Here is a 25,377-nt window from a genome sequence, read left to right as displayed (position 1 = left end):
AGGGCATTATGCTAACTATAAAAGTCAATCTCAAGAGGTCACATATTATTCCATTTAGATCCTCAAAATGACATTAGATCCTCAATATCATTAGATCCTCAAAATGACAAAACTCTAGAGAATTGGTTGTCAGAGGTTAAGGAGGGTGAGTGGATAATGGGTGTGTAAACCAAAAATAAAATCTGAAGCCCCCCAAACCAAATTTATGGACCTCCACTGAGGTCCAAGTGATCCCAAAGAAAACCTGAAAAACTAGGTCGGGCCATGATGGGAAGGGAGGTTAGATATGCCTCATTACACCCTCCTCCCTTTGGAGTTTAGGCACAACTGACCAAAAATTAACCTTAAAATAGAGATCATAAGACTGACAAAACAGATTCTTTGTAGCAATAGGACACCAAATTCCAATCTGTGGTATAGCATCACAAGACAGGTAACCGTCCTTAAAGGAAATCAAAGTATTTTGTCCCCAGTACATTTATTTGATACATTGTGGAGTGGCCCTACAAAGCGATCTCTTGTGGGGAAAATTTGTATTCTGCAGAGAATCTCCTTCCCTTAGTAGGTCTTTTCCAGATATATTTTTGGAGAATATGACACCTTTTAAGGTCTGATAAGAGACACTAGCCCACATCACTGCACTCCACTTCAGCCTAGGTGACAGAATGAGACCATGTCTCAAAAAAAAAAAAAGAGAGAGAGACATTTGCCATCTATTCTCTCCGAAGCCTGTTACTTAGAGGCTTCATCTGCATAACAAGAACCCTGGCTTCTACAAGGCCCCTTATCTTAACTCAAGCATTTCTTTATATTGACTTCAATTCTCCAGACAAAGCTTAATGCTTTCAATCAATTCCTAATCAGGAAATCTTTGACTTGGAAGCCCCTACTTTGAAATGTCCTGACATTCTGAGCTAAACAATGTATACCTTATATGTATTGATTTATGCCTTTGCCTGTAACTTTTGTCTCCCTAAAATGTATAAAACCAAGTTGTAACTCAACTACCTTGGGCACACCTGCGGACCTCCTGAGGCTGTGTCATGGGCCATGGTTACTAACATTTGGCTCAGAATAAACCTCTTTAAATATTTTACAGAGCTTGGCTTTTTTCATCAACAGGTGTGATTATAAAGGAGAAGTATGAGTGACATTTTTGTGGCAATGAAATAGTTCTAAATCTTGTTGGAGAAGTGGTTAATAAATCTATAGGTGATGAAATGACATACATCTATAAACAGCCAATGTACCAAAGTCAATTTCCTGGTTTTGATATTGCACTATAGTTACATAAGATGTAACCATTAGGAAAAACTGGGTGACAGGTACAGAGGAACTCTGTACTGTCTTGGAAACTTCCCGTCAATCTATAATTTTATATATTTTAAAATAAAAACTTGATTAAAAATTCATATTTTATAAGTCCAGCATGTAACTGACACCACACCTGACAAAAATATTATAAGAAAAGAAAATCACAGGTGAATCTCTCTCATAAACATAAAAGCAAAAATCCTAAAAATATAGCAAATCAAATCAAATAATAAAGAATAGTATTTCATAGGACCAAAGAGGGTTCATTCCAGAAAAACAAAGTGATTTAATACCAGAAAATCAATCCGTATACTTTATCTCATTCACAAAATAAAGGTGAAAAATCACACAATCATCTTAATAGATGCAAAAATAAATATTTGATAACACTTAACAGTATTCATTTGCAATAAATAAAAATTTTTTAGCAAAACTAGAAAGAAAACTTCTTAACTTGATTTTTTAAAAATCTAGACTGCTGTAGCCCTAGCACTTTGGGAGGTGGAGGCGGGCGGATCACGAGGTCAGGAGATCGAGACCATCCTGGCTAACGTGGGGAAACCCCATCTCTACTAAAAATACAGAAAATTAGCTGGGCTTGGCAGTGGGTGCCTGTAGTCCCAGTTACTCGGGAGGCTGAGGCAGGAGAATGGCGTGAACCCATTCAACCCGGGAGGCAGAGCTTGCAGTGAGCCGAGATCAAACCACTGCACTCCAGCCTGGGGGACAGAGCGAGATTCTGCCTCAAAAACAAACAAACAAACAAACAAACAAACAAAAAAAACCCATACTGATGTGGACAAAATCAGAAGAGTAAGAAACTCCCAATTCCACCTCTCCACAAAAGCAACAACAACAACAAAAAGCCAAAACTATATAATCGACTTTTTCTGAACTCCGGAAATTAACAAAAGGCTTGCAGCACCATGAGTAAGATATATTTAAGAAAACCAGCTAGAGCCTGGTATAGTGGCTCATGCCTGTAATCCCAACACTTTGGGAGGCTGAGATGGGAGGACCGCTTGAGCCCAACAGTTGGAGACCAGCCTAGGTAATGTAGGGAGACCCCATCTCTAGAAAAAAATTATAAAATGAGCCAGGCCTGGTGTCACATGCCTGTAGTCCCAGCTACTTCAGAGGCTGAGGTGGGAGGATTGCTTGAGCCTGGGAGTTCAAGGCTGCAGTGAGCTATAGTGGCGCCACAGCACTCCAGCCTTGGCAACAGAGCAAGACCTCATATCAAAAAAGAGAAAGAAAGAGAGAAAAGAAAGAACAAAAGACAGACAGAAAGATAGACATCTGATTTTTGATCAGAACAGTAACTTTATGGCACATTAATTTACTCTAGTCCAACCCACTGTTCCTGGGTGATCACAACCTGTGAACATCACAACCCGTATTACTAGTACTAGAAGATGCAGAATGAACTAACTTGCAAAGAATGGAAATTATTTGTTCTGTCCTGTTTGGTACCTCCCTGGAAGACAGGTTTAAAAGGCTTGTCTTTATTTTCCCTAACTTAAAACTAGCCTTATGCTAAAGCTGCTTCCCTGGGGGCATTTGTTAAAAAAATTTACAGAATATTGTCTTTGTATGTTGCATGAAGCTATTAAAACAGTTGGGGCAAACAACAGGTAAACCAAAAAGTTTGAGAGGAAAGGCTGAGGCATGAAATGTTGACATTCCTGGGAACCTAGAAGGCCGTGTGCATGTTCAAGGCTGCACACATACTCAGGAAAGATCTGAGAAGGAGCTAAACTCTCACCTGCTGCTGACATTAAGGCTATGTGGAAGCAAAAAACAAAACAAAACAAAGTGTTAAGGCAGAATTGTAAACCAATACAGAACCCAAAGCAAAGACAGAAAGAATTTTTGTTTCCAGGCATTTATGAAAATCTCTTCCCAATTATTAGCTGATTACCCAGCTAACGTAACAGACTTCAGTGGCTACACATAACAAAAAATAGAGACTTCATAGAATTAGTTCAGAAAACTCACTAAAAAACAAACAACTACAATAAGCCCAACACCACAAGTCCTTTAAAAAGTAGATATCTGATTTCCATAATTGCTAATTTATAACATTTAAAATGTCCAATTTTCATCATTATTATTATTATTATTTTTGAGACAGAGTCTCACCCTGTCACCCAGGCTGGAGTGCAGTGGCGTGATCTCTTCTCACCGCAACCTCTGCCTCCCGGGTTCAGACGCTTCTTGTGGTTAAGCCTCCTGAGGAGCTGTGCACCACCACACCCAGCTAATTTTGTATTTTTAGTAGAGATAGGATTTCACCATGTTGGACAAGCTGGTCTCAAGCTCCTGGCCTCAAGTGATCCTCCTGCCTCAGCTTCCCAAAGTGCTGGGATTACAGATGTGAGTCACCATGCCCAGCCAAAATGTCCAATTTTCAACAACGAAAACTTACAGGCTAAAGAAATGAGACAGTATGGCAGACATAAAGGAAAAAAATAGAAACTGTGCCTGAGGAAGACCAGACAATTAACTTTCTAGACAAAATGTTAAATCATCTTTTTTTTTTTTTTGAGACGGAGTCTCACTCTGTTGCCCAGGGTGGAGTGCAGTGGTGTGACCTCAGCTCACTGCAACCTCCACTTCCTGGGTTCAAGTTATTCTCCTGCCTCAAGCTCTCAAGTAGCTGGGATTACAGGTGTCCACCACCACGCTCGGCTAATTTTCTGTGTGTTTTTAGTAGAGACAGGGTTATGTCAGCCAGGCTGGTCTCAAACTCCTGACCTCAGGTGATCCGCCTGCGCTGGCCTCCCAAAGTGCTGTGATTACAGGCGTGAGCCACTGTGTCAGGCCAATCATATATTTTAAATATGTTCAATGAGCTAAAGGAAGCCATGTCTAAAGAATTAAATGAAAGCATGGGAACAATGGCATACCAAATTCAGAATATCAACAGATTAAGTTTTTTAAAAGGCAAAATAGAAATTCTGGAGTTGAAAAGTGTAATAACTGAGATAAAAAATTCTCTAGAGGGGCTCAACAGCAGGTATGAGCAGGAAATGAGAGAATCAGCAAACTTGAGGATATGTGCATTGAAATAATCTGGAACAGAAAAAAAAAGGAATAAAGGAAAAATGAATAAATCTTCAGAAACATCATTAAACATATCAATATATGAACAATGGAAGTGCCAGAAGGTGGTGGGGAGTAGTGGGAGAAAGAGGAGAGAGCGGGTAAGAAATATTTCAGCTAGGCGCAGTGGCTCTCGCCTGTAATCCCAGCACTTTGGGAGGCCGAGGCAGGTGGATCCCGAGGTCAGGAGATCGAGACCACGGTGAAACTCTGTCTCTACTAAAAATACAAAGAAAGCAGTTGGGTGTGGTGGTGGGCACCTGCAATCCCAGCTACTTGGGAGGCTGAGGCAGGAGAATGGTGTGAACCCAGGAGGCGGAACTTGCAGTGAGCTGAGATCACACCACTGCACTCCAGCCTGGGCGACAGAGTGAGACTCCGTCTCGAAAAAAATAAAAAAATAAAAATAAATAAAAAATAAAGAAATATTTCAAGAAATAATGGTCTAAACTTTCCAAAATTTGAAGCTCAATGAACTCCAATCAGGATAAATTCAAATGGACCAAAGGGAGGAAACCACCCTTCATATTGTCTTATGCCCAGTTTCTGCCTCCAAAGAAAGAAGAAGTAAAATCTAAAAGGTAGAAATGAAATCCACAGGCAGACAGCCTGGCGCTGTGCCCTGGGCCTGGTAGTTAAAGATCAATTCTTGACCTAATCGGTTATGTTATCTATAGATTACAGACATTGTATGGAAAAGCACTGTGAAAATCCCTGTCCTATTCTGCTCTCTTCTAATTACCAGTGCATGCAGCCCCCAGTCACATACCCTCTGCTTGCTCAATCGATCATGACCCTCTCATGCAGACCCCCTTAGAGTTGTAAGCCCTTAAAAGGGACAGGAATTGCTCACTCATGTAGTTCGGTTTTTGGAGACGTGAGCCCGCCGATGCTCCCAGCTGAATAAAGCCCTTTCCTTCTACAACTCAGTGTCTGAGGTGTTCTTGTCTGCAGCTCTTCCTGCTACAGACTCATATTAAGGAACATCATAATCAAACCATCAAAGCTAAAGAGAGGACAAGACTGAAAGCCCCAAAGAAGTAACTCATGATTACAAGGAATCTTCAATAAGATTAACAGCTGATTTCTAAACTGAAACGATGAAGGCCAGCAGGTAATAGCATTATGTAATCAAAAGTGGTGAAAAAAAAAAATTCTACCAAGAATTAATATATCTGGAAAAAAACTGTGCTTCAAAATGAAGCATAAATCTAGATATTCTCAGTAAAATAAAAAGTGAGAGAGTTCACTGCTAGCACTCCTGCCCTACAACAAATGCAGAAGGGTGTCCTTAGGGATGAAATAAAATAACACTGGACAGTAACTCAACTCCCTATGGAAAAATAAATGCCGAGAAAGGTATAAACATAGGTAAGCGGAAAAGACACTATAAAGACATTTTTGGCTTGTAATTCCTTTTCTTTTTAAAAATCTAATTCAAAAGACAACTGCATAAAGCAATAACTACAAATCTAGGTTGATGAGAACATAATATATAAAGATTTAATCTGTGGCAATAATAAATAATAAGAACAGGCATAAAGGGAAGTGGAACAGGGGCAAAGTTTTTGTACTTTTTAAAGTTTGCATTAATTCTAAGTAGACTGCTCTAAATTAAGATGTTAATTGTAATCCCTAGAGAAACCACAAAACTATGTTCACATGGACTTGTATTAGAATGTTCATAGCAGCTGTAACATAGCCAAAAGACCCAGAATCTAATTAAATGTCCATTAGCTGAGTCACAAATAAATAGTACGTGACATATTCACACATTATTATTCAGTCACAAAAAAAAATGAAGGCCAGGCACAGCAGCTCACTCTTGCAATCCCAGCAATTTGGGAGGCTGAAGAGGGAGGATCACTTGAGGCCAGGAGTCCAAGCCCAGCCTGGGCAACATAGTGAGACCCCATCCATACAAAAAAATAAATTAGCCAGGCTTGGTGGCACACACGTGTGGTCCTAGCTACTCGAGAGGCTGAGGCAAGAGGACTGTTTGCATCCAGGAGATTTAAGTTGCAGTGAGCTATGATCATGATTATGCCACTGCAACCCGGCAGCCTGGGCAACAAAGCAAACAGAGTAAGACGTTGTCTGTTAAAAAAAAAAAAAAAAAAAGAGAGAGAGAGAGATGAGGTACAAAGTATTGTTATACGCTATGATAGGAATAAGCCGTGAGAACATTATGCCAAATTAAAGGAGCAAAACATAAAAGGCTACATATTGTATAATTCCAATTATATAAAGTGTCTAGAATAGACAAATCCAGAGATAGAAAGTTGGTTAGTGGTTGCCAGAAGAGGGGAGATCAGAGAATTGCTAACTGCTAATAATACGGTTTTATTTTCTGATGCGATGAAAATGTTCTAGCATCAGAGAGTGGTAATGGTTGCACAACCTAAATAAACTAAAAACCACTTAAGTGTCTGTGCATTTTCAAATGGCGAATTTTATGTTCTGTCAAGTACATTTCAACAAGAATGTTATAAAAAGCCTATAGCATACATCATATTTAATAATAACAAGATAAAAATGCTTTTGTTTTGTTTTTGTTTTATTTTTTGTGTGTGTGAGGGAGTCTTGCTCTGTCACCCAGGCTCAAGTGCAGTGGTGTGATCTTGGCTCACTACAACCTCTGCCTCCCAGGTTCAAGTGATTCTTTTGCCTCAGCCTCCCGAGTAGCTGGGATTACAGGCACGTACCACCACAGATGGCTAATTTTTGTATTTGTAGTAGAGACGGGCTTTCACTATGTTGGCCAGGCTGGTTTTGAACTCCTGACCTCAGGTGATCCACCCACCTCAGCTTCCCAAAGTGCTGGGATTATAGGCTTGAGCCACCACGCCCAGCGATAAAAGTTTTTTTTTTTTTTTTTTGAGACAATGGAGTACAGTGGTGTGATCAGAGCTCACTGTAGCCTCAAACTCCTGGACTCAACGAATCCTCGTGCCCCAGCCTCCCAACTTGCTGAGACCACAGTTGTACACCACCAAGCCTGGCTAATTCATTTATTTTGTAGAGATGGGGTCTTGCTAGGTTGCCCTGGCTGGTTTTGAAGTCCTGACCTCAAACAATCCTCCCACCTCGGCCTCCCAAAGTGTTAGGATTACAGGTGTGAGCCATCACAACCAGCCACAAGTTAAATAAACAATTTCAATGATGAAATAAAGATTTTCAGTGATGAAAGCTTTCTTTGAGATTGGGAATAAAACACGGATACTTGTTATCACCACTTCTATATTGTATTGGAGATTCTAATCAATACGAATAAGAAAAAATGTATAATATACAGAGAAACCATTAGAATTAAAAAATAAGCCAGGTGCTGTGGCTCACGCCTGTAATCCCAAAACTTTGGGAGGCTGAGGCAGGCGGATCACTTGAGGTCATAAGTTCAGACCAGTCTGGCCAACATGGCGAAACCCCATCTCTACTACAAATACAAAAATTAGCTGGGTGTAGTGGCAGGCACCTGTAATCCCAGCTACTCAAGGGGCTGAGGCAGAAGAATCACTTGAACTTGGGAGGCGGAGGTTGCAGCGAGGTGAGATCGTGCCGCTGCACTTCAGCCTGGGTGACAGAGTGAGACTCTGTCTCAAAAAAATAAATAAATAAAATTTAGCAAGGTTATTAGGTACAAGATTGTTAGACAAAAATCAGTTTTAGTTCTATATACTAAATATAATTAGAAAGTGAAATTTGAGACACAATGCCACTTACAATAATCATTTAAAAACACAAAATAAATCTAATAAAAAATATCCCATATGTACAAAAAGCTGCAACGCATTATTGAAAAAATGTTATTTATTTATTTATTTATTTTGAGACAGAGTCTTGCTCTGTCGCCCACACTGGAGTGCAGCAGCATGATCTCTGCTCACTGCAATCTCCACTTCCTGGGTTCAAGAGATTCTCCTGCCTCAGGCTCCTGAGTAGCTGGGATTACAGGTGCATGTCACCACACCTGGCTAATTTTTGTATTTTTTGGTGGAGATGGGGTTTCACCATGTTGCCCAGGCTGGTCTGGAACTCTTAACTCCAAGTGACCTGCCCGCCTCAGCCTCCCAGAGTGCTAAGATTACAGGCGTGAGCCACTGTGCCCAGCCTGAAAAAACTTCAAAAGATCTAAACTAATGGATCTATTTATGGGTTTTAGAGTTAATACAATTTGAATGTCAATTTCTCCACAATTGATACATATATAATTGTTATCCCAATTACATATCTCAGCTGAATAATTTGTGGAAAACAAGCTACATTAAACATTTATGTGAAAATGTAAAATGGTAATCTTGAAGAAGGAAAACAAAATTGGAAAATTACTGTACTGGATACCTATCATGAAGCTACAGTGATTAAGACTGTGTGGTAGTAGCACAAGCATGAACAAGTAGATAAATGGAACTAAGCAGAACATCTGGAAACAGACCTACACAGTTAAGGGCACTTGGATTATGATTAAAGTGACCTTTGTAGAGCTGTAGGATGCAGTTTTTAAAATAATTTGTAGCAGGCCCATGGGTTTGGAGAACTTTTGGAACAAAACATTAATCTTGATCATTACTTAATGTCAAACAAACAAAACATTCCAGGATGTTTAATTGAAATGTTTAAGTCAAATAATAAAGCTTCAAAATCTTTATAGTTGTGAGATAGAAAAATATTTGTTCATTCAGGCGTGGCGGCTCATGCTTGTAATCCTAACACTTTGGGAGGCTGAGGCAGGATAACTTGAGCCCAGGGGGTTGGACCAGACTTGGCAACACAGAGAGACCCAAACTCTAGAAAACATTAAAAAATTAGCTGGGTGTGGTGGTGTATGCTTGTGGTTCCAGCTACTCAGGAGATTGAGGTGTGAGGATCACTTGAGCCTGGGAAATTGAGGCTGCAGTGAGCCATGACTGCATCACTGTGCTTCAGCCTGGGTGACACAGTGAGACCCTGTCTCCAAAAAAAAAAAAAAATATATATATATATATATACACACACACATACACACACACACACACACACACACACACGAACACAGAAAACACCAAATAAGGAAAAGGCAGACTGATTAACATAATGAGTAAGTTCTAGTCATCAAATGACAACACTAAGAGCAAAAAAACACCAAGCAGAATGGGAGAAAATATGTGTAAAACGCTTATTTCTGAAATACAGAAAGAACTCTTTATAATCCAGTCTCAAAAGCAAAAAGTCAACACAATTAAAGAAAGATTTGGAAAGGCACTTCACAGAGTAAGATATCAGTATCCAGTAACCATAAGAAAAGGTGTTCCGTCTTATTCATTAAAGGATATGCCAATTAGACCAAAATTAGGTATCACCACATACTTACCAGAATGGTTAAAATATGAAAGACTTGACCAAGTATTGGCAAAAATATAGAGTAACTGGAATACTCATATCCTGCTGCTAAAATATAAATTGACACAAACTTTTGGAAAACACAGCTGACCCTTGAACAATATGGAGGCTGGGGAGCCAACCCTTGGGCAGTTGAAAATCTAAGTATAACTTTTGGCTCCCCAAAAACTTAACTACTAACAGCCTACTGTTGACTGGAACCTTTAATAATAATATAGACAATAAATTAACACATATTTTGCATGCTTATGTACTGCATTCTTACAATAAACTAGAGAACACAAAATATTAAGGAAAACACCTTTTTAGTAATGTACTGTATTTATCAACACCCTAAATTCATGTTGTTGTCTGTCTGAAATGGCAGCCAACAGCAGGTGCAGACCTCACTCTACTGTACTTATAAAACAATTCAACTTTTTCTTGTAATGTCATGACTTTTCTCTGGTTCTCGAGAGCAGTCCTAGCATCACTAGTGGTACTTTCCATACGCCCGATGGTGTTATTCAAGGTTTACAGGATTTTACTAAACATGATAAAAAACACATAAGAACTAAGATAGATCACATTTTCTATGCTATGCAATTTACTGGAGAGACAAACTGCTCACACAGAGATGATTAGCATCATGGGGAGGTTTAAGCCAATACTTGCAACACGTGAGCCTACTGCAACAGCAACAGGAGGTGTTTTAAATTATTATAGTAGTATAGTAGGTACACTGTCTGCTACAGTTTATTTTACACAGTTATGATTTAGTACTGCATATTTACATTTGTCTACATTACCCTCATCTGCAAATGGTGCCATGTATGGTAAGTATTTGTGTACATTTTGATAAGTTTTAACTTTTTATGACAGATTTATATATATCTTATGGTAATAAGTGATAAAATACACTAGTATCTATATATATTTTATGCATGACATACCTAACTTTTTCTTAATTTTTTCAATATTTCTAGGCTACGTGGTTTGAGATTTGAAAAATTACCCAAAATCATCTAAAAATTTTCCAAAATATTTTTTGGAAAAAAATCCATATATAAGTGGACCCAAGCAGTTTAAGCCTATGTTTTTCAAGGATCAACTGTATTTACTGAAGTTGAGCTTTGACCCTGCAACTAACTCCAAAAATTGAAATTTACACATATACGTACTAAAAGGCATGCACAAGACTGTTCACAGAGAAATTATTCATTATAGCCCCAAACTGAAAACACTACATTTCTCCAACAAAAATAAATTGTGCTATATTTATAAAGTATTATACAGCAATGAAAATAAATTACTGCTATATGCAATTATTAATAAATCTCACAAATATACTGATGAACAAATCTCACAAATACATTGAATAGAGGAAATCATACACAAAGGACTACATATGAAATGATGCTATTTATAAACTAACAAGCAGGGAAAACTACTCTGAAGTCAGGAACGTCATCATCTTTGTGGAAGAAAGGAAATAGTGAGTGGCAGAAAGCATGGTTTCTGGATTCTAGTCATTGATCTACGCAATGGTTAACTTGCGTCACCTGTGATAGTTCACTGAGCTGCATCTCTATACACGCATACCTCAGAGATATTCCAAGTTCAGGTCCAGGCTACCACAATAAAGTTAATACTGTAAAAAAATGAGCCACACAAATTTTTTTGTTTCCCAGTACTTATAAATGTTATGTTTACAAGTCAGGCGCAGTAGCTCACACCTATAATCCCAGCACTTTAGGAGGCCGAGGTGGGCAGATCACTTGAGGCCAGGAGTTTGAGACCAGCTTGGCCAACACGGTGAAACCTCATCTCTACCGAAATTACAAAAATCAGCAGGGCGTGATTGCACTTGCCTATAATCTCAGCTTCTCAGGAGGCTGAGACATAAGAATCTCTTGAACCCAGGAGGCAGAGGCTGCAGTGAGCCAAGATCATGCCACTTGCACTCTAGCCTGGATGACAGAGAGAGACTGTCTCAAAAAAAAAATTAAAAAATTTTTTAAAGCTATGTTTACATTATAGCTTAGTTTAAGTGTGTGATAGCATTATGTCCAAAAAACAATGTACATACTTAATTTAAAAAAATATTTTATTGTTAAAAAGTATTAACAACCATCTGAGTCTTTCAATAAATCATAATCTTTCTGTTGGTAGAGGGTCTTGCCTCCATGTTAGTGGCTGCTGACTCACTGGGGTGGTGGCTGGTAAAGGTTGGGGTGTCTATGACAATTTCCTAAAATAAGACAATAATGAAGTTTGATGCATTAACTCTTCCTTTCACAAAAGATTTCTCTGAGGCATGTGATGCTGCTTGATAGCACTTTACCCTCTCCAACCCTGCTAGTTCCTTTATCAGTGAAGCTTATAAAATATTCTCAATCCTTTGTTGTCATTTCAACAACTTTCACAGCATCTTCACCAGGAAGAGATTCCATCTCAAGAACACTTTCTTTGTTCACCCATAAGAAACAACTCCTTATCTCTTCAAGTTTGACCATGAGATTGCAGCAATTCAGTCACATCTTCAGGCTCCACTTCTAATTCTAGCTGTCTTGCTATTGACACTGTATCTGCAGTTATTTCCTCCAACGAAATCTTGAACCCGTCAAAGTCATCCACAAGGATTAGAATAAACTTCTTCTAATCTCCTGTTAATGTTGATATTTTGACCTCCTCCCATCAATCATGAATTGCACGATTTATAATGGCATCTAGAATGGTAAATCCTTCCCAGAAAGTTTTCAATTTACTTTGCCCAGATCCATCAGAGGAATCACTCTCTATGGCAACTATAGCCTTATCAAATATATGTCTTAAATAATAAAACTGAAATTGGAAGGGCTCCTTGATTCATAGGCTGCAGAATGGCTGTTGTGGTAGTGGGCATATAGATAATGCTCATCTCCTTGCATATCTCCCTTAGTGTTCTTGGGTGACTAGGTACACTGTCGATCAGCAGTAATATTTTGAAAAAAATATTTTTTTTTAGCAATAGGTCTCAACAGCGGGCTTCAGTAAACCATGCCGTAAACAGATGTGCTGTCGTCCAGGCTTTATTGTTCCATGTATAGAGCACAGATACAATGGATTTAGCACAATTCTTAAGTACCCTAGGATTTTCAGAATGATAAATGAGCACTGGCTTCAACTTAAAGTTACCAGTTGCATTAGTCCCTAACAAGAAAGTCAGCCTGTCTTTTGAAGCTTTGAAGCCAGGCATCAACTTCTTCCCCTCTCTAGCCATGAAAGTCCCAGATGGCATCTTTTTCCAGTAGAAAGCTGTTTCATTACGTTGAAAAATCTGTTGGCTGGTGTAGCCACCTTCATCAATGATCTTGGCTAGATCCTCTGGATATCTTGCTGCAGCTTCTCCATCAGCACTTGCTGCTGCACACTGCACTTTTATGTTATGGAGACAGCTGCTTTCCTTAAGCCTAATGAACTAACCTCTGCTAGCTTCCAACTTTTCTTCTGCAGCTTCCTCACTTATCTTGGCCTTCTTAGAATGAAGAGAGATAGGGCATTGCTCTGGATTAGGCTTTGGCTCAAGGGAATGTTGTGGCTGATTTGATCTTCTATCCAGACCACTCAAACTTTCTCCATATCAGCAATAAGGTTGTTTTGCTTGCTTATCTTTGATGTATTCACTGGAATAGCACTTTTAATTTCCTTCAAGAATGTGCCCTTTGCATGTGCAACTTAGCTAACTGTTTGGTGCAAGAGGCCTAGCTTTTGGCCTGTCTTGGCTTTCAACCATGCCTTCCTCACCAAGTTTAACCATTTTTATGTAAAGTGACACACATGCAACTCTGCCTTTCACTTGAACACCTGGAAGCCACGGTAGGGTTATTAATTGACCTAATTTCAATACTGCTGTGTCTTAGGGAGTAGGGAGACCAGAGGAGACAGAAAGAGACTAGAGAATGATTGATTAGTGGAGCAGGCAGAATATACATAATATTTACCAATTAAGTTTGCTGTCTTGTACGGGTGCACTTCATGGTACCCCAAATAATTATAATAGAAACGTCAGAGGTCGCTTATCAGAGATCACCATACCAGATGTTAAAATAATGAAAAGTTTGAAATACCACAAGAATTACCAAAATGTTATATAGAGACACAAAGGAAGGAGATGCTTTTGGAAAAATGGTGCCTGTAAACTTGCTCAACTCATAGCTGCCACAAACCCTCAATTTATTTTAAAAAAAACAAACAAAAAAAACCCCGCCGGGCACAGTGGCTCACGCGTGTAATCCCAGCACTTTGGGAGGCCAAGGTGGGCAGATCATGAGGTCAGGAGATCGAGACCATCCTGGCTAACACAGTGAAACCTCATCTCTACTAAAAACACAAAAAATTAGCTGCGCGTGGTGACGGGCGCCTGTAGCCCCAGCTACTTGGGAGGTTGAGGCAGGAGAATAGCATGAACCCGGGAGGCGGAGCTTGCAGTGAGCTGAGATCGCACCACTGCACTCCAGCCTGGGTGACAGAGCAAGACTCCATCTCAAAAACAAAACAAAACAACAGTATTTGTGAAGTGCAATAAAACAAAGCACTATATTGTGAGCTACTCCTGTATTTTAACCCTATATTTTATGTGCTTTTCTATAAATGTTTTACTCAAAACAAGTTTTATAAAGTTTATTTACCTGTTTTTTCTGTGTTCGGTTCCTGTTTTCCAACCAATCATCCATTTGTTCCTCAATTTCTTCTATGGAAGTTCCATGATCATAAGACTGAATATATGTACTTTCTAAAGGTGTGTATACAGGAAATTCAGGTTTGGGTTTTTTAACTTTCTTCTGTTCTAAAAAATGTTTAAAAGAACCAATTATTGAGATTTTTAAAGAATAAAATTAATTTCTAACATTTTATTCATAGTCCATATCCTGAAAGAAAATATCAAAATATAATTGTTCTGTTATAAATAATTAGCTATAAGTATTATTGTACATAAACCATTGCACTGTTTCTAAACAAAACTCAGAGCTGCTACTATTGTGGAGACGATCATGAGATAGCCATCATATCAATTTGCATTGATACAAACACCTTTGTTTTCAAAGTACTTTTCACAAAATATTTCATTTTGGCACAATAAAAAGAGCTTCAATTTAATGTTGTAATCCTACCTTTACCATGCAATAGTTAAATAATACTGGGCAAATAACTTAACACTTAGAACAGCATCAACTTTCTCATCTATAAAAAAAACTGGCTCTCACTAAATGGTATACATTTATTTTTCAATATTTTACAAAAGTGAAATATGATCTGGCAACAGTAGTTATGAACAGATGGCAATCCATTGGGCTCTTTATTAAATCCCATTTTGGGCCTGGGAGCAGTAACTCACAACTGTAATCCCAGCACTTTGGGAGGCCAAGGCAGATGCATCACTGGAGGCCAGGATTTTGAGACCAGCCTGGGCAAAATGGCAAAACGCTTCTTCTACTAAAAATGCAAAATTAGCTGGGTGTGGTGGCACATGCATGTAATTCCAACTACTTGGGAAGCTGAGGCATGAGAATCACTTGAGCCCAGGAGGTGGTGGGTGGGGTTAGCCAAGATCACACCACTGCATTCCAGCCTGGGTGACAGAGTGAGATTCTGTCTCTCACACACACACACACACACACACACCCCATTTTAATTGGAGACTTGACACTGAGAAGCAACTCTATTCTTAATTACTATAGTCAAACTCAAACAGCCTTATAAGAGTATTTTCACCACCCTGTGTGTATATGTGTATATGCATGTACTAAACTGCCAATGTAACAAAATCAATATATACTGGCATAGGAATAGATGAATTCCTACAAGAGAATAGAGAATCTGTAAATACCAATGCTTGTTGACTTATTATGGGATTACATCCTGATAAACTTACCATATATTGAAAACATCCTTAATTTGAAAATGCATTTAATAAAACTAACATCATGGCTTAGTCTAGCCTACCTTAAGTGTACTCAGAACATTTACATTACCTTACAGTTGGGCAAAATAACATAGTGACACAGTACACCGTAGGGGATCAGTTTTAACCCTCATGATCATATGGCTAAGTGGACACTGCAGTCTGCTGCTGTTACACAACATTATGAGGGAGTATCCTACCGCATATTGCTAGTCCAGTAAAAGATTCAAAATTCAAAGTACAGTATTGTTTTTGCACTATCATAAAGTCAAAAAATTGTAAGTCAAATCATTATAAGTCTAGGATTGTCTGTATTTCAATTTAGTGGGAAAACAATTTCATTAGCAATGCTTACACAACTGAATATCCATTTAAAAGAAAATTGGACATACTCTTACACTGTATACACAAATAAATTCCAGATAGATAAGAGAGTTGACTTTAAAAGCCAAAACAATAAAAATTTTGCAAAAAGAAATCTTAAAAACTACATATACTATTTAAAGGAAGGAAACGTCTTAATTAAGAATGAAAACCCAGATGCTATTACAAAAAAGATAAAAGAGTAAACAAATCAAGAGACAAATAATAGATTTGAAAAGGATGTATCCAATTCAGAGTATAAACAGAAGGTTGCTATAAATAGATTTTATAAATGGACAAGGGGATAAGCAATCCAATAGAAAAATATAGGCAAAGGTCATAAATGGGCAATCCACAATTGAGCAAATCCACATGGCCAAGAAATAAGAAAACAGGCTCATACACTCTAAAGGTTAAAGAAATACAAATTAAGTAATACCAAGATATAATTTTATACCAATCATATGGGTACAAATTTAAAATCTAATTCAGATGTGCTGTTGGCAGGGAAAAGGCTACTTTTAAATTGGTGGAGGAAAGGTGAATTATTCTATTACAGCCTTTCTGGAAAGCAGTCTAAACGTATCTATTAAAATTAAAATATACAGCCTTTTCCCCAGCAATTCTCCCAGAAACAAAAGTACCCAAATATAACTGCATGTGGGTATGTATATGTTTGAGTGTGTGAATGACTATTTACTGTTTCTTCATAGAGAGGTGAAACTATTAACACAGTAAATGCTATTAGGAGAAATGACTGAATAATTATTGATAATGCTTTTACACTGAAAGGTATGAAATCACCATTGAAGTTGAGCAATAGCAGAACTAATTTGGGCTACATATAGAGAATCAGTTATTTTTTAAAAAAGCAAATAAATTCAGTTGTTTGTATTTATTTCTGGGGTGTTTCATTACAATTGCAAGTGATGTCTTTTTAAATAAGCATTTATAAAGGAGCACTAAATACAGAAACGAAAGACTGCTACAAGCTAATACAAAAATACACAAACCAGTGTCACTATAAATTAACCACACAAACAAGTCAACATAATAACCAGCTAATAATACAATGACAGGATCAAATCCACACATATCAATACTAACCCTGAATGTAAATGTGCTAAATGTCCCACTTAAAAGTCACAGAGAGTGACAAGCCAGATAAAAAAACAAGACCCAATGGTATGCTGCCTTCAAGAGACCCATCTCACAAGTAATGATACCCTTAGGCTCAAAATAAAGAAATGAAGGGAAAACTACCAAGCAAATGGAAAACAGGAAAAAGCAGGGGTTGCAATCCTAATTAAAGATTAAAGCAGGTTCTTAGAGACTTAAAAAGAGACAAAGACTCACCCACATTAATAGTGGAAGACTTCAACCCTCCATTGACAGTATTAGACACATCACTGAGGCAGAAAATTAACAAAGATATTCAGGACTCAAAATCAACAGTGAACCAAATGGATCTGATAGATCTCTACAGAACTTTCTACCCCAAAACAACAGAATATACATTCTTCTCCTTGCCACATGGCACATACTCTAAAATTGATCACATAATTGAACATTAAACTGTCCTCAGCAAATGCAAAAGAACCAAAACCACACTAAACACACTCTCGAACCACAGTGCAATAAAAACAGAAGTTAAGACTAAGAAACTTGCTCAAAAGAATGCAATTACATGGAAATTAAATGACATACTACTGAATGACTTTTAGATAAATCATGAAATAAAGGCAGAAATCAAGAAGTTACTTGAAACTAATGAAACCAAAGATACAACATACCAGAATATCTGGGACACAGCTAAGGCAGTGTTAAGAGGGAAATTCATAGCACTAAATGCCCACATCAAAAAGTCAGAAAGATCTCAAATTAACAATCTAACATCACAACGGAAAGAATTAGAGAAGTAAGAACAAATCAACTGCAAAGATAGCAGAAGATAAAACATAACCAAAATCAGAGCTGAAATGAAGGAGACAGAGACAAGAAAAACCATTCAAAAGATAAACAAATCCAGAAATGGATTTTTTTTTTTTTTAATTAACAAGATAGATAAGCTACTAGCTAGGCTAATAGAGAGAAAATCCAAATACACACAATTAGAAATGATGAAGGGACTCATCATTACCACTGACTCCAAATAAGTAAAGATAACCAATAGAAACTACTACAGAAACCTCTATGCACACAAACTAGAAAACCTAAAAGAGATGGATAAATTCCTGGACACACACACCCTCCCAAGACTGAACCAGAAAGAAATTGATTCCCTGCATATACCAATAATGAGCTCCAAAATTGAATCAGTAATAAATTAGGCTCCCAACTAAAAAAAGGCCAGAACCTGATGGATTCATAGCTGAATTCTACCAGACGTACAAAGAAGAGCTGGTACCATTCCTATAGAAATTATTCCAAAAAACTGAGGAGGAAGGACTCCTCCCAAACTCATTCTATGAGGCCAGCATCATCCTGATACCAAAACCTGGCAGAGCCACAACAACAAAAAAACCTCAGGCTAATATCCTTGATTAACAGTGATGCAAAAACTACAAAATATTTGGAAAACTGAATACAGCAGCATATCAAAAAGCTAATCCACCTCAATCAAGTATTCTTCATCCCCAGGCAGCAAGGTTGGTACAACATACGCAAATTAACAGATGTGATTCTTCACATAAACAGAACTAAAGACAAAAACTGCATGATTACCTGAATAGACACAGAAAAAGCTTTCAATAAAATTCAACACCACTTTATGTAAAAAGAAAAAAAAAAACTCTCAACAAACTAGGTATTCCCTTTGAAAATCGGCACAAGACAAGGATGCCCTTTCTCACCACTTCTATTCAACACAGTTTATTCAACACAGCATTGAAAGTCCTAGCTGAAGCAATTAGGCAAGAGAAAGAAATAAAGGGCATTCAAATAAAAAGAGAGAAAGTCAAACTGTCCCTGTTTGCAGTTGACATGATTATATATCTAGAAAACCCCATAGTTTTGGCCCAAAGCTCCTTTAGCTGGTAAACAACTTCAGCGAAGTTTCAGGATACAAATCAATGTACAAAAATCACTAGCATTCCTATACTCTAACAACAGCCAAGCCGAGAGTCAAATCAGAAAGGCAATCCCATTCACAACTGCCACAAAAAGAACAAAATACCTAGGAATACAGCCAACCAGGGAGGTGAAAGAGCTCTACGACGGGAATTACAAAACTCAAATAAAGAAATCAGAGAAGACACAAACAAGTAGAAAAACATCCCATGCTCACGGATAGGAAGAATCAGTATCATTTAAATGGCCATATTGCTGAAAGTAATTTACAGATTCAATGCTATTCCTATCAAATTAACAATGACATTCTTCAAGGAACTAGATAAAACTATTTTAAAATTCATACAAAATGAAAAAGAGCCTGAATAGCCAAGGTAATCCTAAGCAAAAAGAACAAAACTGGAGGCATCACACTACCTGACTTCTAACTATACTATAGGGCTAGAGTAACCAAAACAGCATGGTACTGATACAAAAACAGGCACATAAACCAACGGAACAGAACAGAGAACCCAGAAATAAGGCTGCACACCTATAATCATCTGACCTTTGACAAAGCTGATAAAAACAAGCAATAAGGAAAGGACTCCCTATTCAGTAAGTGGTGCTGGGATAACTGGCTAGCCATATGCAGAAGATTGAAACTGGATCTTTTCTTTACACCATATACAAAAAACTAAAGATGGAGTAAAGACTTAACCATAAAACCCAACTATAAAAACCCTGGAAGACAACAAAGGCAATAGCATTCTGGATGTAGGAATGGGCAAAGATTTCATGACAAAGACACCAAAAGCAATTGAAACAAAAGCAAAAATTGACAATTGAGATTTAAACTTAAGAGCTTCTGCACAGCATAAAGAAACTATCAACAGAGTAAACAGACAACCTACAGAATGGGAGAAAATTTTTGAAAACTTTGCATGTGACAAAAGGTCTAATATCCAGGATCTATAAGGAACTTTAATAAATTTACAAGAGAAAAACAACCCCATTGAAAAGTGGACAAATGACATAAACAGACACTTTTCAAAAGAAGACATCCATGCAGCCAACAAGCATATGAAAAAAAGCTCCATATCACTGATTATTAGAGAAATGAAAATCAAAACCACAATGAGATACCATCTCAATCCAGTCAGAATGACTATTACTAAAGGGCCAAAAAATAACAGATGATGCCAAGGTTGTGGAGAAAAGGGAACACCTATACACTGTTGGTGGGAGTGAAAATTAGTTCAACCATTATGGAAGACAGTATGGTGATTCCTCAAAGAGCTAAAAGCAGAACTACTATTTAACCTAGCAATATCATTACTGAATATATACCCAGAGGAGTGTAAATCATTCTACCATAAAGACACATGCACACAAATGTTCACTGCAGCACTATTCACAATAGCAAAGACATGGAATCAACCTGAATGCCCATCAATGACCAATCTGATAAAGAAAATATGGTACATATGCTCCATGGGATACTATGCAGCCATAAAATGTGGTACATATACACCATGGAATACTATGCAGTCATAAAAAAGAATGAGATCATGTCCTTTGCAGAAACATGGATGGAGCTGGAGGCTGTTATCCTTAGCAAACTAAAGCAAGAACAGAAAACCAAATACCATATGTTTTCACTTAAAAGTGCGAGCTAAATGATGAAAACTTATGAGCACAAAGAAGGAAACAACAGACACTGAGGTCTACTTGAGGTTGGAGGGTGGGAGGAGGGAGAGGAGTATAAATGATAACTATTGGGTACTGGGCTTAATATGTGGGTGATTAATCCGTACAACAAGTTCCTGTGACATGAGTTTACCTTTGTAAGCTTTTTTAAAAGCTTATTTATTTATGTAGTTTTTAAACTTTTAGGTTCACATGTTCCCCTGAACCTAAAAGTTTAAAAACTACATAAATAAATAAGCTTTAAAAAAGTCGTTTTACAAAGTGTATTAGTTCATTCTCACAATGCTAGAAATAACTAAGACTGGGTAACTTATAAAGAAAAGAGGTTTAAGTGGCTCACAGCTCTGCAGGTTGTACAGGAAGGGTGACTGCTTCTGCCTCTGGGGAGGCAGTTCAGGAAGCTTTCAATCATGGCAGAAGGCAAAAGGAGAACAGGTGTCTTACACGGCAGGGGCAGAAACAAAAGAGAGAGAGAGGGAGGAGGTGCCACACACTTTTAAACAAGCAGATCTTATGAGAACTCATTGTCTCAAGAAGAACACCAAGGGGATTTGCTAAACCATTCATGAGAAATTGCCCCCATGATCCAATCACCTCTCACCAGGCCCCACCTCCAATACTGGTGATTATATTTCGACATGAGATTTGGGTGGAGGCACAGATCCCAACCATATGAGAAATTAATATAAAACTTCCATTTCAGAAAAAATGGAGAACTTTTCCACACTCGTCTCACTAAGAATTATAAAAAAGATAAAAGAGTAAACAAGTTATTTGTTTACTCATCTTAAATTAACCATTATATATAAAACAAACACAAGAAGAATTTGAAAGTTAGAGAGAAGGCTGACCAGCTAGGTACTGCAGGGCTCAAGAATACCCAGAGTGGTCAGTTCTATGAGTTTTTCTTGTGTTTCTTACATATCTCAGATTTGGTGCTGCAGAAACTAGCAACCCAGAAACACTAACAGGCACAGACACACATATACGGGCAAAACAAAAACAACAGCCTGCTCTCTCTAGTTAAAGGACCAAAAAAGAGACAGCACAGGCATTTATCTTTTGTCTAAAACATAAAGCTTTTAGACAATAACCACTCTAATTCAGGCAAACAAGACAGAAAGTAGTGTCACCCCCATCCCACCACTCACCATGACAGCAAAGACTAATGGGAAACCTAGGCTTCTGCCATTGCCAGCCTGTAATGAGGCACCCAACCTCCCCACCAGGGGGATGTGAGAGAGAAGACTAAAAGATAAGGTGGATCCTCCTCCTGCTAATAAAGTCAGTAGAGACTATATAGGTATCACCATGTTGGCCAGGCTGGTCTTGAACTCCTGAACCTCCATATCCACCCAGAAGTAATAGGTGTCTCTCCCTCTACCAGACAGTGTGGTTACAGAGGAAGTCTAGTGGGCTGGTGTGGTGGCTCACACCTGTAATCTCAGCACTTTGGGAGGCTGAGGGGGCTGGATGACTGGAGGTCAGGAGTTCAAGACCAGCCTGGCCAACATGGTGAAACCTTGTTTCTACTAAAAACATGAAAATTAGCTGGGTGTGGTGGTGTGTGCCTGTAATCCCAGCTACCAGGGAGCCTGAGGCAGGAGAACGCTTGAATCTGGGAGGCAGAGGTTGCAGTGAGCCGAGGTTGCGCCAATGCACTCCAGCCTGGACGAAACAATGAGACTTCATCTCAAACAAAACAAAATAAAACAAAAACAGAAGCCTAGTGAAGAATCAGGGCTTTCACAACTGCCCAATGGTAGCAAAGCCATCCCCACATAATGTCAGTGGAGGCCAAGTGGGCTGCAGTAAGTAGGTATTGCTGCTCCTCTTCCTAGACAGCGTGTTATCAGTGGAGGTCGAGGCAAGCAGGAATACCCATACCACTTGAGAATCCACAAACACTCCGTTCCTCATCTGTCAAACAGACCACATAGGAAACCTGGACTTCAATTCTATCTAGCAGTAACAGGCAACACTACCCCTTCCATGGCTAGAGTATTGCCAAAGAAGACCAGGTAAAACAGAAGACTTAAATAAGGTCCAAAGTTTCATAATACCCCTAAATGTCCAAATTTAAATAAAAAATCAGTTGTTACACCAAGAATCAAGAATGCCTCAATTTGAATGAGAAAAGGTAACAGATGCCAACAAGATAAAAGGGATATTTAAATTCCTTGGTGCCAGGCCTCTGAGTCCAAGCTAAGCCATCATAGCCCTTGTGACCTGCATGTATACATCCAGATGTCCTGAAGCAACTGAAGATCCACAAAAGAAGTGAAAATAGCCTTAACTGATGACATTCCACCACTGTAATTTGTTTCTGCCCCACCGTAACTGATCAATGTACTTTGTAATCTCCCCCACCTTTAAGAAGGTTCTTTGTAATTCTCCGCATCCTTGAGAATGTACTTTGTGAGATCCACCCCCTGCCCGCAAAACATTGCTCCTAACTCCACCGCCTATCCCAAAACCTATAAGAACTAATGATAATCTACCATCCTTTGCTGACTCCTTTTTTGGACTCAGCCTGCCTGCACCCAGGTGAAATAAACAGCCATATTGCTCACACAAAGCCTGTTTGGAGGTCTATTCACATGGACGTGTGAGACACTTGGCTGGGCGTGGTGGCTCACATCTGTAATCCCAGCACTTTGGGAGGCCGAGGTGGGCAGATTATCTCAGGTCAGGAGTTCGAGACCAGCCTGACCCACAAGGTGAAATCCTGTCTCTACTAAAAATGCAAAAATTAGCTGGGCGTGGTGGTGTGCACCTGTAATCCCAGCTACTTGGGAGGCTGAGGCACGAGAATCGCCTGAACCCAGGAGGGGGAGGTTGCAGTGAGCCAAGACGGTACCATTGCATTCCAGCCTGGGCAACAGAGTGAGACTCCATCTCAAAAAAATAAATAAATAATTACTTGATTGAGCTATTAAAGCAGCCATGTAATAATGATATGACAGGCAACAATGAACATTCTTGAAACAAATAAATAAAAAGTTTCAGCAAAAACAAATAGAAGACATACAGAAGAACCAAATGGAAATGTCAGAGCTGATGTGTAGTACACTAACTGAAGTTAAAAACTTAATGGATGGGCTCAACAGCAGAATGAAGCAAACAGGAAAAAGAATCAGTGAATTTGAGGATAGAAAAACATTTTAAATTGCCCAATCTGAAAAACAAAGTAGACAAAACAAACAAAACAAACAAACAAACAAAAAACTAAAAACACAGCCCTGGAAAGTTTTGGGACTCTGAACAGCAACTTAAAAGCAGCAACAGAGAAACAAGACCTTATCTGTAGTAGAAATAGCATTCAAATGACAGTGTATTTCTCACCCCAAACCATGGAGGCCAGAAGGAAGTGGCACAGCATTTTTCAAATGTTGAAAGAAAATAACTGCTATACCTGAAATCAATATCCTGTAACAATATCTTACTGGAATGAAGGGGAAGCCAAGACATCCTGAGATGAAGGAAAACGAAAAGAATTCGTCACCAGTGGACCTATCCTGCAATAATGGCTAAAGGAAGCTCTATAAACGGAAAACAAATCATAAAAGAAAATATATTGGACAACCAGGAAAGAAGAAAGGACAAAAGAATAAAAATATGAGTAAACACAATAGACTTTCCTCCTGCTCTTGAGTTTTCTAATTATGTATGACGGTTAAATCAAAATTATAACCTTCAGTGTTATAGAGAAAATACTAAAGACAATGATACTATAAACAAGGAAGGTAAAGGGATTTAAGGGGAGGTAAGGTTTTTACATGTCAAAATAGCAAAAATCTGACACCAGTAGACTGTGATATGTTATGTATATATAACATTATACCTATTATACCCACTAAAAAGTGATACAAAGAAATATAGTTAAAAAAAAACCATAAATAAATTAAAGTGGCATTCTAAAAAATGTTGAGCCACAGGAAGGCAGAAAGAAAACAGAGAAATGATAATGAGAGAGAAAAAATAGAAAATAAAAAATATAATAGCAGACTTAAGCCCTAACATATCAATCACTATATGAAATGTAAATGGTTTAAATACACAAATTGTCTATTTAACACACACACACATACACACACAGTCTTTTGTCTTTTTTACATATATATGCTATTTATAACAGAGAAATGCTATCTGTAATAGAGAAAACAGAGAAATGATAATGAGAGAGAAAAAATAGAAAACAAAAAATAAAATGGCAGACTTAAGCCCTAAGAGATCAATCACTATATTAAATGTAAACAGTGCAAATACACAAACTGTCTATTTAATACACATACACAAACATATACACATATGGTTTTTCATCTTTTTTACATATATATGCTATCTATAGCAAACTCATTTCAAATATAACAATATGGGTAGGTTGAAAGTACCACAATTGGAAAGATATACCATACAAACATTAATCAAAAGAAAGCAGAAGTAGTTATACTAGTATCAGGTAAGGTAAAGTAGACTATAAGGCAAAAACAAATTACCAGGAACGAAGAGAGACATTATATAATGATAAAAAG

At 38.1% G+C, this 25,377-nt stretch overlaps 1 protein-coding gene across 3 annotated transcripts in view; it reads right to left on the bottom strand.

Moving 5' to 3' along the window:
- The window catches only part of DNAJC1 (DnaJ heat shock protein family (Hsp40) member C1), a 241,034-nt gene that overhangs the window by 107,401 nt on the left and 108,256 nt on the right, over positions 1–25,377 (bottom strand). For all 3 annotated transcript variants that reach the window (XR_002524539.2, XM_021943951.2, XM_003903454.3), the window contains exon 8: positions 14,448–14,605. Coding sequence is in view for 2 of the 3 variants with exons in the window: in XM_021943951.2 (XP_021799643.1) it covers positions 14,448–14,605 (158 nt within the window). In the remaining variant the exon portion in view is untranslated. The remainder of the gene's footprint in view (positions 1–14,447; positions 14,606–25,377) is intronic.

The sequence above is a fragment of the Papio anubis genome, chromosome 11 (assembly GCF_008728515.1).
Source record: "Papio anubis isolate 15944 chromosome 11, Panubis1.0, whole genome shotgun sequence".
NCBI classification, from domain to species: Eukaryota; Metazoa; Chordata; class Mammalia; order Primates; family Cercopithecidae; genus Papio; species Papio anubis.
This window is presented reverse-complemented; position numbering and strand designations above follow the sequence as displayed.